The sequence below is a fragment of the Schistocerca americana genome, chromosome 8, assembly GCF_021461395.2.
Source record: "Schistocerca americana isolate TAMUIC-IGC-003095 chromosome 8, iqSchAmer2.1, whole genome shotgun sequence".
NCBI classification, from domain to species: Eukaryota; Metazoa; Arthropoda; class Insecta; order Orthoptera; family Acrididae; genus Schistocerca; species Schistocerca americana.
The window spans coordinates 390,912,560-390,930,133 of record NC_060126.1 but is presented as its reverse complement, the minus strand read 5'-3'; the positions used below and the strand labels follow the sequence as shown (position 1 = coordinate 390,930,133).

Below are 17,574 nucleotides of genomic sequence, written 5' to 3'. Positions count from 1 at the left end.
CGCAAATAATTCTGCCTGAATTGTTGAAGGATGGACCCTTGGCTGTTCATGAGAGGATGTGGTTGCAGCTTGGCACTGCACAGCCTCACTTCAGTGTGGATGTCCACAATCATCTCAATGTTGAATTTGCTGGTCGCTGGATTGGAAAGGGACGCCCTATTCCATAGCCTGAACCCCTTGATTATTTTCTATGGGGATATCTAAAGTCACTTGTGTATGAGACCTTAGTGGGTACGGAGATGGAATTAGTTGCCACAACTATAGCTGCCTGTGATGTGACTCGAAACACACCAGGGATATTTGTCAGGGTGCGTCAGAATCTTGTTCGCCGATGTCATGCTTGTATTGGGGTTGATGGCCGTCAGTTTCAGCACATTTTGTAATATACAGTACAAAAGGTACTTTGATTGTGTCAATGATGGTACTTGCAGTTAACTGTAACTAATATAAATAAAAAAGTACACAGGAATTTGATTTTATTCCTAATGTGATTTTATTCCTATTGTCTCCTTAAGCTGGCTTCCCCGATCCCAGGTTCCGTTCCTGAAATCGTTAAGTGGAGCATGCTCGATGTCTTGTTAAATTTTTGCATGCTCTTACGGGAAAACCCTGTGTAAGAACGCAGTAGATTAGATGCGTAGTTCGCGTCACTAATGAGCAGATACTGAATCGAACTAGTAGGAAAAGAAATTTATGGCTCAACGTGAGTACGTGTAGGGATCGGTTGACGGGACTCATTCTGACACATAAAGGAACTGCCAGTTTTTAAGGGAAGGGAAGCGTGAGTCGATAAAACCTGTAGAGGGAGACCAAGGGATGAACACAGTAAGGAAGTTGCAGATTGCGGTAGTTATTTGGAGATGAGGAAGCTTGCACAGGATAGACTAGTGTGGAGAGCTTTATCAAACCAGTCTTCGGACTGGACTCTACTGCAGGGTGGGTGAGAAGTGCCCATACCCGTGTAACCCATGTTTAGTACCAAGTATTGTTATGCAACTTGATAAATGTTCAAATGTGTGTGAAATCTTATGGGACTTAACTGCTAAGGTCGTCAGTCCCTAAGCTTACACTCTACTTAACCTAAATTATCCCAAGGACAAACACACACACCGATGCCCGAGGGAGGACTCGAACCTCCGCCGGGACCAGCCGCACAGTCCATGACTGCAGCGCCTAAGACCGCTCGGCTACTCCCGCGCGGCTGCAAGTTGGTACCTATGTTACTTCTTATCAGTTGTTGGAATATATGTTTACATACTGTTGCAGTCGCGGTCAGTTTGTAGCTGTGGCTGATGTGAGCTGTCATAGTTACACTACTGAGCAGAGCTTAGTGATGATGTCTGGTTTGTAGGCCGCTCAGCTGCTCGGTCATCAGCGCCCGTACAAAGTCCCAATTTTTACACAGTCCAATTTTTCACGCAATCCAATCGAATCACTGTCACGAATGGTGATAAAGATGATGAAATGATGAGGACAAAACAAACACCCAGTCCTCAGGGAGAGAAAATCCCCAACCCGGCCGGGAATCGAACCTGAAATCCTGTGATCCAAAGGCAGTAACCGTATGCATGTTGTAAGGTCCTTTCCTCAAGCTGAGGTATTAACCATGTAAAATATGTAAATAAACTGCAGCACTCACAGTCCCTTCAACCACGAGCTGCGGACGAGAAGCACTTAGTGACAAGTGTGTGGGTGCACGAACGACAACACACAAGGCAGACGATAAGACTGATTATGAATAGTATTTTAGAAAAGATTTAATAAGGCTCCACCGCGCAAGGCAACACATCAGGATTGAGAAAGATTTGCTTTTGTTTTTTTGGCAGTGTTAAAGACAGGCCGCGGCGTGGAAGGAAGAAGACACGGGAAGAATCCTGTGCCGGAGTCTTTGCTTCGACTGAACAACCTCCTATTAAGTCTACACGTAAACGTGCCTTTGAAGTCTGTATACCGTGGGCAACAGTGCGATATCGCACGATAAAAAAGACCTTATGGTCAGACATTTTCAACCTACGTTCATAGAAGAGTTATCGGATAGAGATGAGAATGAGAGTGTTTTAGCATGCCGTGGTTCGTTAACTGAGTTTCCAAATGCAGTGAACAGTGCCAGAGTTATGTTTTCAGATAAATGTGTCATTTATCGCATCTCACGAGTTAGAAATATTGACGTTTGAGCCAGAGAGAATCCTAATTACACAGATGAAGGGACTGTGAGTGGTGCAAGTTATTTACATATTTTACAAATATGGTTAATACCTCAGCTTGAGGAAAGGACCTCACAACATACAGACGGTTGCAGCATGATGGAGCGAATGGTTCAAATCGCTCTGAGCACTATGGGACTTAACATCTGAGGTCATCAGTCCCCTAGAACTTAGAACTACTTAAACCGTCATCAGTCCCCTAGAACTTAGAACTACTTAAACCTAACTAACCCAAGGACATCACACACATCCAAGCCGAAGGCAAGATTCGAACTTGCGACCGTAGAGTTCGCAGGATTCTAGACTGAAGCGCCCAGAACCGCTCGGCCATACTGGTCGGCCATGATGGAGCGCCTCCACGCTACGCTCTTGCAGTGCGCGAGATAGTAAGTGAACACTTTCCAGGACGGTGGATAGGTCGTGGTTTAACAGCGACACCAGCTCCCTTGAAATGACGATCGAGAAGTCCTAACCTCATCACACCTGAAAACTTGTTATGAAGAGTCATTAACACGCACGTATCTGCACGTCGTTGTGCTACAAACTAAGAACTGTGCAATGCTATGAGGACGAATTTCGCAGTATAACATCGGGCATGCTCAAATATATGTCGTCGGGAACATGGAGGAGTATGGAAATTTGTTTACAGCATGATGGGGAACATGCCGATATATTGGACACTTAATAAATAAGTAAATACTAATCAAATCAATTAGAAGTCGCTACATCTACATCTACATCTACATTTATACTCGGCAAGCCACCGAACGGCGCGTGGCGGAGGGCACTTTACGTGCCACTGTCATTACCTCCCTTTCCTGTTCCAGTCCCGCGTGGTTCGCGGGAAGAATGACTGCCTGAAAGCCTCCGTGCGTGCTCGAATCTCTCTAATTTTACATTCGTGATCTCCTCGGGGGGTATAAGTAGGGGGAAGCAATATATTCGATACCTCATGCAGAAACGCACTCTCTCGGAACCTGGACATCAAGCTACACCGCGATGCAGAGTCTGCCACTTGAGTTTGCTAAACTTCTCCGTAACGCTATCACGCTTACCAAATAACCCTGTGACGAAACGCGCCGCTCTTCTTTGGATCTTCTCTATCTCCTCCGTCAACCCGACCTGGTACGGAACCCACACTGATGAGCAATACTCAGGTATAGGTCGAACGAGTGTTTTGTAAGCCACCTCCTTTGTTGATAGACTACATTTTCTAAGCACTCTCCCAATGAATCTCAACCTGGTACCCGCCTAACCGACAATTAATTTTATATGATCATTCCACTTCAAATCGTTCCGCACGCATACTCCCAGATATTTTACAGAAGTAACTGCTACCAGTGTTTGTTCCGCTGTCATATAATCATACAATAAAGGATCCTTCTTTCTATGTATTCGCAATACATTACATTTGTCTATGTTAAGGGTCAGTTGCCACTCCCTGCACCAAGTGACTATCCGCTGCAGATCTTCCTGTATTTCGCAGCAGTTTTCTAATGCTGCAACTTCTCTGTATACTACAGCATCATCCGCGAAATACCGCATGGAACTTCCGACGCTATCTACTAGGTCATTTATAATTATATTGTGAAAGCCATGGTCCCATAGCACTCCCCTATGACACGCCAGAGGTTACTTTAACGTCTGTAGACGTTAGGGGGCATGAGGACTTCTCCTACCCTTTACGGCAGCAACATCAACAAATACAGATGATGATGTCACTCCTACCACATAAACAGTCATATGTATCTGGCTGCCGGACGTGCAGTGTCCACTGAGGCGCGGTATTCTAGACGCTGCCGCAGAACAGAGAAGCACTCGCACCGTAATCTACGAGTACGCATCTTCCATTGTTTCCTGACTGGACGGTCACGGTGCCAAGGCAGAGAAAGGTCACTGCGTGAGGAAGGGGGAAGCTTGCGCCGTAGAAGGAGGAGCATCTCCGGAGCGTCCCGACGCCGGGCTACTCCGGAGGCGGCGGCCGCGTCTGTGGTGAGTGGCGTGGGGGTGGGGGGCGTTTAAAGGCGGCAAGAGGCGGCCTGCCCCCGCAGTGGCGGTTCTCCGGTGTCTGTCACAGCGCAGCGCACCGCGCTACGTCACGTCGCCTCACCACTCGCGGACCGTTTCTCCCGTCCGCCGTCAGCCCGTAGCCACTGCGCGCGGGGACTCCAGCAATGGCTCTCACGCAGGTATGGCTACTTTCACAGCCGCTCCTATGCAGTTCCGCCAAACGACACACAGACTCCCTGACTCATCCTTGCCGACCTGCAAACATTTTTCTATCGCAGTGCTAACCGTAGAACATTTATAACTCTCGGAGGTAGGGCTGCAGCACTGTCAGACAGTTTGCAAACGACGCTGCAGGCTACCAGTATGCACATGTACACGGTTATTATTCAATTCACACTTACGTGTTTGAACGACGGTTCCACTCTCGAATAGCCCGTAGGAAAAGTGAACACCTAAATCTTTCCCTACGAAATATGCTTTCTCTTATTTGATCACGATACTCATTTCCCCCACTTAGGTGGCAATTTAAAAAATATTTTCGCACTCGCAGGGGAAAGTTTGTGATTGAAATTTCGTGTAAGTACCTCAACCTAACGAAGAACACCCCCTGTTTTAATGACTGCCACCACAGTTTCCTTAGCGTATCCATGACACTTTCGTGAGAAGACGTAATGCGTTGTCCTTTGAAGTTTTTCTCATTTCGCCGTCAATCGTATGAGGCAAGGATCCCACACCTCACAGTAATGCTCCACAAATGGACAAATTAGCGTACCGTAGGAAGTCTCCTTCGTAGATTTCTTTCATCTTCTAAGTTCTGTCAATAAAACGCACTCGTTGTTTGCCTTCCGAACAACATTTCTTTTCATCTGCAAACAACATTTTCTATTGCACGTCCGCAAACAAACCCTAAATCGGTTATATAGACTATGAACAGTAGATGACCTCTAACGTTTGCTTCTGGCACTCCAGGTGTTACCTCGGCATCAGTATACGGGTTTCGGTCAATTACTGCGAACTATGACTTCCCTGACAGGAAATCGTGACTCCTGTCGCACACCAAAGACGATATCTCCTAGCCAAGTAAAGTCATTGGACAATTGTAACGAACTGTTGGTAATGTGGCCGTTTTTCACTTTCGGCCGTTACGGACCATCGTCAAACATTTTCAGCTTAGTTACGGCGTCATACACAGTCTTTGCTACCGCATATAGCTGCCGCAACATTATAACAGTATTTTAATGCTGCAGCAGCTATACAAGTCGAGGAAGTGCATGTAACGCTGTAAGGATAATACTGTCAGTTAGGATCGATCGGTTTCGAACCGACAAGTTCAACCTAAGAGGGCTGTTCACGTTTGAAATTACATAGAATTAGCTATGAACGCTGAGTTTAGGTTTGAAGAAAGTTCTGTATGATCATGTTGCCTCACAACAAGGAGTTCTGTACTGTAATAGGGCCTAACTATGAATGAAAATATCAGTGCTATGTGAACTTCGTAAACAGTATTATTGACAGTGACTGGTTGCCGTTTTTATCTTACGGTAAAAATTGACTTGTATTTTGATGTACTCACTGTCTCACCACGTAAATTTGTGCAAAACAGGATTATGGTTCAAATGACTATGAGCACTATGGGACTTAACTGCTGTGGTCATCAGTCCCCTAGAACTTAGAACTACTTAAACCTAACTAACATAAGGACATCACACTAGTCCATGCCCGAGGCAGGATTCGAAACTGCGACCGTAGCGGTCGCGCGGTTCCAGACTGTAGCGCCTAGAAGCGCTCGGCCTCTCCGGCCGGCAACAGGATTATGCTGAAAACATTTAAAGATGACTCACAATAGTAGTAATCGGCAATTGCCTACATCAAATCACAACTGCAGCTGCAGAAAACGATCAGTTATAAGTTTCCAGCAGGTTCCGAATACATATGAAGACATTATGTCTGTCCTTAAAACGTAGAAAGACCTGGCCAAAATTTCTGCTTGGTGTAACGAATGACACGTTTCTTTTGTGAATATGTAGTACATAATGCCAGACCAAAGGGAAAGAACCTGATAGTATCCTTTTAAAAGATTAGTGTTGAGCACCTGGGGTACATTACGACGTTTAAGTATTGACGGATGACCCTAAGTAACGAGGATCAAGAGTGAAAGTACGTAGTCTCTGTAGTACATTTGTTCGAAGGTTCAATGAAGGTACAATGCAACAATATCAGAAATGGCATACAAAAAGCTAATGCAACCAGTTGTTGATCATTGTTCCAGAATTTGAGGTGAAAACCAATTCAAATATGCCAGAATGAGATTTTCACTCTGCAGCGGAGTGTGCGTTGATAATCTGCCAGGAAGTTTCAATTCAAATATGGTTTAGACAAGATATCTTTATTGTGCGAAAATTGGCAATCGCCTCTAAACATTAAAATCGTGAAGTCATACACACGAGTGCTAAAATGAATCCATTAATTTCGGTTACGAGACAAATCACATTCATCTAAAGGCTGTCAATCCAGCGAGTAATAAGAAACTATCAAAAAGTGTCCACTCGAGGACGTTGTTGCAGTTATGTACAACTAGAGCGACTCCGATGCTGGTAAACAAGCACCTACATTTAGGCAAGAGATTAGTGTTGAATTCGTATCTTTCCGACGTGCTTGCGGTAAATGCGGAAACGTGAATAGTGGAGACGTTATTATCAGATGTGTGCTGTTATTCTTTTCTTGGCTGCCGACGGAGAAACATCGAAAGACATCCATCAGAGATAGAAGAATGTGTATGGGCCAGCATGTCTATGGAAACCACCGTTATTGAATGGCGCGCGACAAGGGACGCACTGCTTCATGATAACACACGTCGCCACATCTCAAATGTCGTAGCACAGAAGTTATGCGAAGGGTGCACAGTTACGAACAATTTCTACTGGAACGATCGTATGGAAAATTTTGCCGGAAAGTCGGACCAAAGAGTGAGTTTTAATGGCAGGTCTTCTAAACAGACTGCCTACACTAGTCTTGTCCGTCCTCTTCTGGAGTACTGACGTTCGGTATGGGATCCTTACCAGGAAGGATTGACGCAGGATATCGAAAAAGTTCAAAGAAGGGCAGCTCGTTTTGTATTATCGCGAAATAGGAGATATAATACCACAGGTATAACACGCGAGTTTGGGTGGAAATCATTTAAACAAAGGTGCTTTTCGTTGCGGCAAGATCTTCTTACGAAATTTCAATCACCAACGTCCTCCTTCGTATGCGAAAATATTTTGCTGAGTCAACCGAAACAGGGAGAAATAATCATCGTAATAAAATAAGAAACCAGAGCACACACAGGAAGATTTAAGTGTTCGTCTTTCCCAACCGCTTTCCGGGAGGAGAACTGAACAGAAATGGTCCGAAGATAGTTCGATGAACCCTCTGCCAGGCAGTCTTACGTGAACTGTAGAGTATTCGTGTAGATGTGGAGGTAGATGTGTGAAGTGGAATATCAGCTGATGTCGATCGAAATCAGAGACGTGCCACTAGGATCGCAACAGATCAGTATAATTGCATAAATCAGGGCAAAACTATTGTCCGGGAACTGTATTTGTTCATGAGATCAGGGCCGCGCAGGTTTAGCCGAGCGGTCTAGGGCGCTGCGGTCATGGACCTTGCGGCTGGTCCCGACAGAGGTTCGAGTCCTCCCTCGGGCATGGGTGTGTGTGTGTTGGTCCTTACGATAATTTAAGTTAAGTAGTGTGTAAGCTTATGGACTGATGACCTTAGCAATTAAGTCCCATAAGATTTCACACAAATTTGAACTTTTTATTTTTCATGACACCCAGAAAATATTAGATACAGGTTCCCAGGTAGATACCATTTTTCTTGACTTCCGGAAGGTGTTCGATACAATTTTCCTTGACTTCCGGAAGGTGTTCGATACAGTTCCGTACTGTCACCTGATAAACAAAGTAAGAGCCTACAGAATATCAGATCAGCTGTGTGGCTGGATTGAAGAGTCTTTAGCAAACAGAACACAGCCTGTTGTTATCAATGGATAGACGTCTACAGACGTTAAAGTAACCTCTGGCGTGCCACAGGGGAGTGTTATGGGACCATTGCTTTTCACAATATATATAAATGAACTAGTAGATAGTGTCGGAAGTTCCATGCGGCTTTTCGCGGATGATGCTGTAGTATGATCAGTAGCGGATAGGCATTTGGTGCAGGGAGTGGCAACTGACCCTTAACATAGACAAATGTAATGTATTGAGAATACATAGAAAGAAGGATCCTTTATTGTATGATTATATAATAGCGGAACAAACACTGGTAGCAGTTACTTCTGTAAAATATCTGGGAGTATGCGTACGGAACGATTTGAAGTGGAATGATCATATAAAAATAATTGTTGGTAAGGCGGGTGCCAGGTTGAGATTCATTGGGAGAGTCTTTAGAAAATATAGTCCATCAACAAAGGAGGTGGCTTACAAAACACTCGTTCGGCCTATACTTGAGTATTGCTCATCACTGTGGGATCCGTACCAGATCGGTTTGACGGAGGAGATAGAGAAGATCCAAAGAAGAGCGGCGCGTTTCGTCACAGGGTTATTTGGTAACCGTGATAGCATTACGCAGATATTTAGCAAACTCAAGTGGCAGACTCTGCAAGAGAGGCGCTCTGCATCGCGGTGTAGCTTCCTGTCCAGGTTTCGAGAGGGTGCGTTTCTGGATGAGATATCGAATATACCTACTTATACCACCCGAGGAGATCACGAATGTAAAATTAGATTCGAGCGCGCACGGAGGCTTTCCGAGAGTCGTTCTTCCCGGGAACCACACGCGACTGGAACAGGAAAGGGAAGTAATGACAGTGGCACGTAAGGTGCCCTCCGCCACACACCGTTGGGTGGCTTGCGGAACATAAATGAAGATGTAGATGTAGATGAACGATCGTATGGAAAATTTTGCGGGAAAGTCGGACCAAAGACTGCGTTTTAATGGCAGGTCTTCTAAACAGACTATTGACTTTCGGTATGGGATCCTTACCAGATAGGATTGACGCAGGATATCGAAAGAGTTCAAAGAAGGGCAGCTCGTTTTGTGTTATCGCGAAATAGGAGAGATAATGCTCCAGGTATAACACGCGAGTTGGGGTGGAAACCATTTAAACAAAGGTTTTTTTCGTTGCGGCAAGATCTTTTTCAAAAATTTCAGTTTCTAACGTCCTCCTTCGAATGCAAAAGTATTTTGTTGAGTTCACCTAAACATGGAGAAATAATCATCGTAATAAAATAAGAAACCAGAACACACACAGGAAGATTTAAGTGTTCGTCTTTCCCAACCGCTTTCCGGGAGGAGAACTGCACAGAAATAGTCAGAAGACAGTTCGATGAACCCTCTACCAGGCTAGTTATACGTGAACTGTAGAGTATTCGTGTAGATGTGGAGGTAGATGTGTGAATTGGAATATCAGTTGATGTCGATCGAAATCAGAGACGTGCCACTAGGATCGCAACAGATCAGTATAATTCCATAAAACAGGGCAAAAGTATTGTCTGGGAAACTTAAACAGGGATCTTTCGATAAAACCTCCGTAGTTTTCGCTAAACTCTGTTGCGTAAATGCAGAGAAGCTATATGCATTCAAGAAGAACGTGCAACCATTCTGACGTGACGATCGCATATCTTGCATAGGAATCTCGAGGATAAGATGAGAGAAAATAAGACGCTTACAGAGGCATGTCACTCAATTTGCTCTCACTCAATGCGCAACTGGAATAGGACAAAATATCGGTAATCTATTAACAGATCTCAGCCTCCGCCACACGTTGTGTAGGGGCCAGCGGAATAAATATGTGGAAGAAGATTGGAAACTGGGTCATGACTAAAGAACGGCGACGAGTAAAAGAAATTAAAACGCGGGAGTCGTTTACGGAAACCAGCTATTAAAGTCATTTCCTTATATCTTATACGGCTGAGGTTCAATAAGTAACGTAGCATGTTTTTTATCTCTGGCAAATACGGCTGAACAACGCCGATTTTGTTGTGGGACATCGTGGAATATTACCGCTTCAGCCCCTACAGTTTCATGAAGTTCCGATAGGTGGCGGCGCTATACTTAACCTTCAAAATGGCGTCTATAACGGATGTGCGTTCCATGCAAGTTGCTGAAACTGAATTTCCTTGGCGGAAAACCAGAGCATCACAGATATTCGTAAGGATCTGCAGAATGTCTTCGACGACCTGGAAGTGAACAAAAGCATGGTGAGTCGTTGGGAGAGGCATCTTTCATCGTCGTAACAAGATAGCGCAAACCTTTCCATTCTCCCGCGTGCTGGCCGTCCGCACAGAGCTGTGACTTCTGTTATGTTGGAACGTGCGGACACTCTCATTAGAGGTGATCGACGAATCACAGTCAAACATCTCGCTGCTCAACTGGACGTCTCCGATGGTAGCGCTATCAAACTCATCCACCAGCTAGGGTATTCAAAGCAGTTTGCCTGTTTGGTTCCTCGCCGCCTATTAGAAAACCATAAAGAACAACGAAGCACCATCTATGCAGGATGTCTTGTGCATTATGAGACTGATAGTCATAATTTTTGGCGAACATCGTCTTAGTTGATGAAACATCTGTTCAACACTTCGAACTGAAAAGAAAAAATGGAAATCTCTGGAATGGCACCACACCACCTCTCGTCCGAAAAAAAGTTTAAATCCGCACACCCAGCCGGTAAGTTCATGGCGATGGTATTCTCGGACTCTGAAGTGGTTACTCTGTTTGATGTCCTCCCTCATTGTGCAACGATTATCTTTGAAGTGTATTGTGCTACCCTCAGTAAATTGGAGAAACGACTTCAGCGTATGTGGCTCAATCTGATGTTAGGCACCAGTGGGAAAGCACTCTCCGTGATATGTGGATATCATACGTTTTGTGTGTGCTTCATGTCTGGGAATATTTAGCACACTATTTAATAGATTACCTATGTAATGATAGTCCGCAGGTCGTGGTCTCACGGTAGCGTTCTCGCTTCCTGAGTTCGATTCCCGGCGGGGTCAGGGATTTTCACCCATCTCGAGAAGACTGGGTGTTGCGGTGTCGTTTTCATCATCATCATTCATCACCATTACGGTCGGAGGAAGACAATGGCAAACCACCTGCACTAGGACCTTGCCTAGTACAGCGGTGCGGGTCTCCCGCATCGTCCCCTACGCTCTGTTACGGAGTATGGGACTTCATCATCATCATGTAATGATAACCTGTAACAGAAAATTGCTATGGCTATTTCATCGAATAGAAGTGTTAGAATGGAACAATTTGCTTGACATTTGTTTGTATCCTGGAAGCGATTGGACTTTGCGTATCACTTCTCTTTACCAGTACTATCAACCAAACACCCTGTAAAGGGTACAAATTTGCACGAGGAAGTGACAATCACCCTGTGTGACTTACGAACTGGCTGAATGATTGAAGATGGTGGATTTAAATCACCTTCCTGTGATCCATCGCCGTGGCCGAGAGGTTCTAGGCGCTTCAGTCCGGAACCGCGCGGCTGCTACGGTCGCAGGATCGAATCCTGCCTCGGGCATGGATGTGTGCGATACCTTAGGTTAGTTATGTTTAAGTAGTTGTAAGTCTAGGAGACTGATGACCACAGATGTTAAGTCCCATAGTGCTCAGAGCCATTTGAACCATTTTTTGTGATCCAAATTTAAGTTGTTATACGCGTCTTATCCTCTGTTAAAACAGCTGCTTTTTGCAGGAAATGGAAGTAGTATCTGAAGCACTCCCTGCCACATGCCGCAAGAGAATTTTCAGACTAGGGTACAGATATAGATATAGAGAGAAAAATATGGTATTTAATCTCCGGTTAATAATTAATAAATTCTGCGTGGCAAAACTACATAACCATGCAGCCTTTTGCTATGCTTTCAATGAACACCTGTAAATCTTAGCGTGGCTGGTTAGCCAAGGTTGTTCATAGGAAATGATTAGGTGTGCATCTGGAAAGGACCATGCTTGTTACTAATGTGTTATGATTATAAAATTAACAATTTTTCTGTACTTTGTACGTGTTTGTGGTACACATTCTTTGTCTCTGGCTGATGCATCTGTTTGTTACGCACTGATATGACAAGCAGAGGCAAGAATCATTCTGAAACACTTTTTTTATAGTACTGGATAAATAAGAAACTAATCCACGAATTATTTGTGAGTTTGTAGGGAAACTCAGACGATTTATGTCGGTATCGAGTGGGATCTGTGGTGTTCCTGACGTTTCTTCGGCGGATTCTCTCACATGGAAAAATCTAATTCCATGCTTATCCAGTGTAGAAGATTGTTTGACGTTTTGTCGCAATATGGAGTACTACTGGACTAGGAAAGGAGGGACTGCGTAGACTGTGATGGTGTACGAAGTGTGTAAAACATCGTAAGAGGAGTTTCGATGCTGAAATAACGTTACAATTTTCTTGCAGACAGTGCGGAAAACGAACGAGTATGAGGAAGAATACATGGTTCGGGTCTTCCAAACTATCCACCCAGACCAGCGTATTTCTTCTATCTTGCTGCATTCGAGACTACACCTTGCAAGCAACAGCATCGGAAACTGACTTATCTGCTAATACCGTGTGCGACTATTTCAGATTTTGCAGAGAAGTGTGTTATGTAATAGCGACGAACGACAGTGTACTGATTGGTACACCGAGTAAAGTTGTTGAAGTGGACGAATCTCACATAGCAAGAAGGGAGAACCAGAGGGGACGACCTGCAAGGAGTGAAATCGATCATATTTGGGAATTCGGTGGAACAGAACGAGAATCCCGGAAGTGTTTCATTGTCAGAGTATTGTCCAGAGACAAGCTCACTTTAGTTCGTCTGATAAAGCACTTCATACTGCCTGGTAGTAAAGTCATCACAGACGGGTTTCAGTCCTACAAGACACTCAGAGCAGAAGGATTCGACCACTATTACAAGTATTTTTGTAACGCTCTTCTTTTGTCGTCTCTGTAGTGAACACCGTAAACATACTCATAACGCCCGCCATCAGAGTCGCATGATCAATTTAGGATCGCACGTTAAATATGTATCGTTTGGACCCCATGACTTCGATAGGCAATCATCCCTGGAAATTACCACATTATTCATCTACTTGCAACACTCTTTCGATACCGAGCGAGCTGACGCAGTGATTAGCACACTGGACTCGCATTTAGGAGGACGACGGTTCAAACCCGCGTCCGGCCATCCTGAATTAGATTTTCATTGATTTCTCTAAATAGCTTCTGGAAAATGCCGCGATGGTTCCTTCGAAAGTGCACGTTCGATTCCCTTCCCCATCCTTGCATAACCCGATGGGACCGATGACCTCGTTGTTTCGCCCACTGCCCCAAATTAACCAACCAACTCTTTCGTTGTCAAAATGTGTGACGTATATGGGATCTGGAATGAGGATCCAGTTTATTTTTTGTCCTCTCCTTTCGGAAATATTTTTTGAGCTCTGTCGAAATGTTGGGTATACTTATGAATCTCTCATAAGTTTACAAAAGATGTTATCAAAACATTATCTTCAAGCTTGAAGTCTTTCTGACAATTTTATTTCCTTATGCATACCTTATTCATCCCTAGAAGATCATTTTATATAGATATTGTCTTGGCTTAGTTCTTCTAGCATCAATGCTGATCTCCATCAGATTCCAGTAGAAGGGATGAGAGACCGACTAATGTGACTATCGAGTCGCTGCGTGTTGCGCTGGCAGCGTTGTGGCGGTGAAAGTGTGAAAACGGTTGCCGAATCAACAGGCGCTAATTAGAAGAGGCACCTCGCACGTGCTTTCGAATGGACGCTTTTAAAACGACGGCCAGTGTAAACAAACTGACCGTTTCTCCCCTCTGATCTTCACTTGACTCAACCGAAATTACGACAGAGGAGACACTAGTAGGACATATTTAGCTATAACCAGCGCTTTTCAAACATTAAATGTGTAAATGAACGTCGAATTAAAGCCCGCTCTCAACGCAGTTTTTTGCTTTCACAATAAAATCAATGACAGTTTTTCCTCAAACATTCGTTTTCGCACGCTACTGATCGATATAGAGAAAGGAAACGCTGACGAAAAATTCACCAAAACGGAGTAGTAAGAACAATTATCGTTGTGATATTGACGACAGCTATGGGAAGGTTTTCCGCATCTTGACAATGGAAGTCACGATCTAGAAATCAGTGAGGCACATGGTAGCGGGAAATAGTACCACATGTGACACTGACATATACACAAGCATCCGTGAAGTTCCACTGCTGCCAAAATGAACTCTTAGTCTTTGTTTAAGATCAGTGAATCCTCCACGCCCAGTTCTTCAAGGAATCGAGCTCCCACGTATATAACGCCTTCAAATATCAAGTTACTTTACAAATGACTTAATGTGTTACATGTTTTACGTTAAACATGTAAGTGAGGTACGTTAAGGAAAAGGTTTGGAATAAACTTTATGACCTCGCTGTCTGGTCTCCTCCCCCAAGCAACCCAACCAACCCAATAAACGCCGGCCGTTGGTGGCCGGGCGGTTCTGGCGCTTCAGTCTGGAACCGCGCGACCGCTATGGCCGCAGGTTCGAATCCTGCCTCAGGCATGGATGTGTGTGTTGTCCTTAGGTTAGTTAGGTTTAAGTAGTTCTAAGTTCTAGGGGACTTATGACCTCAGCAGTTGAGTCCCATAGTGCTCAGAGCCATTTGAACCAACCCAATAAACTTTAAAGTTTGTTGGTCGTCGCTAATCGCTGTCATTATCAAACACTGGATGGGCATATTTTGGGTAATTTTGGCACCATTTTAAGCAAAAATTTTTCATGCACGTGCATTTCTACGACCTTGTATCTCCTGAATTATGTGGCATACAATGACATAATTTTGCAGATGCATCCAGTGCATACCGTCACCAAAATGTGTGACGAATACAGATAGTAGTATATCAGTAATAAAGTGAAACATTATGCCTGATGAAATTCTACTACTTGAATAGCGAAAATACAGCAGAGCGATAAACTTTTTCCCGTTCATTATTTTGTGGCGGGTGTCAACGAGAAAAAGTTTCATAAAAGTTTGAAAGTCCGTGTCAATTTGTCAATTCCATGTCTCAATCTTTTACATTTCTTTATACTGCTGCACTCAGCCGTTTTAGTCGGATGGAAACGTTGGAAAAGCAAAGTGACAATCGGTAGAAAAATATTACCATTAGGAAAGCCACGCATTTCAAAGCTGTTATACGTAATTGCAGTGTCTCAATACGTCCTCGCAGGTAAACGGCTGGTTTCAGACGAGACATACTTCAACTCTGGCAGCGTGTTTCATCGGTGCGTTCTCCACTTACAAGGGATGCGTGGAATTATTACACTCTGTATTTTCAATCATCACGTTGGGATTAGCAGCGACCTTTCACGCATCTGGCACGCCGTCAAGAGGTGCGCTCGGCAAAAACGTTCTTGCACTGCAGTCACGTCCGTTGTCCTGGCAGGAGATCTCGGTACATCTGCAATCGAAAGCTGCCCGTCTCCGGTTCACTCTTCGCGACCTTCCAAGAACGGCGACTGCAATACCTGCGATACGTCAACAACGTCCTGTAGCTGTAGAAGAAAGACTGCTTTCAGCACATGGTGGTTAAATATGTGCTTCTCAGAAAGTGTGATTTACTCTCGATTTAGTTTGTTCTATTTATGACTGCAGGATCGAGACTCAGTAATCGCTTGTGCGAAATCTAAAATGCCTGTGCGCCTGATCACACATTTGATTCTCAGCATCGTGAGCCGTTAGCGTGTGAGTTTGTGAAACGTACTGAAGTTCTGAGGAATGCTCCCTTTTAATTGCTTACTGAAGTCAGTTGACATATACCAGCACCGTACTGATCTCCGAAATTGTGTTAAAACTTAGTAATTTAGGGGCGAGTAGGCACTAAATATGCACTACTGGCCATTAATATTGCTACACCAAGAAGAAATGTAGATGATAAATGGATATTCATTGGACAAATATATTACACTAGAACTGACATTTGATTACATTTTCATGCAATTTGGGTGCACAGATCCTGAGAAATCAGTACCCAGAACAACCACCTCTTGCCGTAATAACGGCCTTGATACGCCTGGGCATTGAGTCAAACAGAGCTTGGATGGCGTGTACAGGTACAGCTGCCCATGCAGCTTCAACACGATACCACAGTTCATCAATAATAGTGACTGGCGTATTGTGACGAACCAGTTGCACGGCCACCATTGACCAGACTTTTCAATTGGTGAGAGATCTTGAGAATGTGCTGCCCAGGGCAGCAGTCGAACATTTTCTGTAAGAAGAAAGGCCAGTACAGGACCTGCAACATGCGGCCGTGCATTATCCTGCTGAAATGTAGGGTTTCGCAGGGATCGAATGAAGGGTAGAGCCACGGGTCGTAACACATCTTAAATGTAAAGTTCACTGTTCAAAGTGCGGTCAATGCGAACAAGAGGTGACCCAGACGTGTAACCAATGGCACCCCATACCATCACGCGGGGTGATACGCCAGTATGGCGATGACGAATACACGCTTCCAATGTGCGTTCACCGCGATGTCGCCAAACACGGATGCGACCATCATGATGCTGTAAATAGAACCTGGATTCATCCGAAAAAATGACATTCGTGCACCCAGGCTCGTCGTTGAGTACACCATCGCAAGCTGTGATGCAGCGTCAAGGGTAACCGCAGCCATGGTCTCCGAGCTGATAGTCCATGCTGCTGCAAACGTCGTCGAACTGTTCGTGGAGATGGTTGTTGTCTTGCAAACGTCCCCATCTGTTGACTCAGGGATCGAGACGTGGCTGCACGATCCGTTACAGCCATGCGGATAAGATGCCTGTCATCTCGACTGCTAGTGATACGAGGCCGTTGGGATCGAGCACGGCGTTCCGTATTACCCTCCTGAACCCACCGATTCCATATTCTGCTAACAGTCATTGGATCTCGACCAACGCGAGCAGCAGTGTCGCGATATGATAAACCGCAATTGCGATAAGCTACAATCTGACCTTTATCAAAGTCGGTAACCTGATGGTACGCATTTCTCCTCGTTACATGAGGTATCTATCTACATATATGATCATTTGGATAGGGAGGATAGCAATGTGTGGTTGTTTGCTAATGATTCTGTGGCGTACGGGAAGGTGTCGTCGTTGAGTGATTGTAGGAGGATACAAGATGACTTGGACAGGATTTGTGAATGGTGTAAAGAATGGCAGCTAAGTCTAAATATAGAAGAATCTAAATTAATGCAGATGAATAGAAAAAAGAATCCTGTAATGTTTGAATACTCCATCAGTAGTGTAGCGCTTGACACAGTCATGTCGATGAAATATTTGG

General features: G+C 44.5%; 1 protein-coding gene across 1 annotated transcript in view; it reads left to right on the top strand.

The window, feature by feature from the left end:
• The first annotated feature begins 4,278 nt into the window (after positions 1–4,278).
• LOC124545882 (protein lethal(3)malignant blood neoplasm 1) overlaps positions 4,279–17,574 on the top strand; it is a 153,828-nt gene continuing 140,532 nt past the window's right edge. Inside the window, exon 1 of the mRNA XM_047124843.1 lies at positions 4,279–4,393. Coding sequence (XP_046980799.1) covers positions 4,379–4,393 — 15 coding nt within the window. The 5' untranslated portion in view covers positions 4,279–4,378. The remainder of the gene's footprint in view (positions 4,394–17,574) is intronic.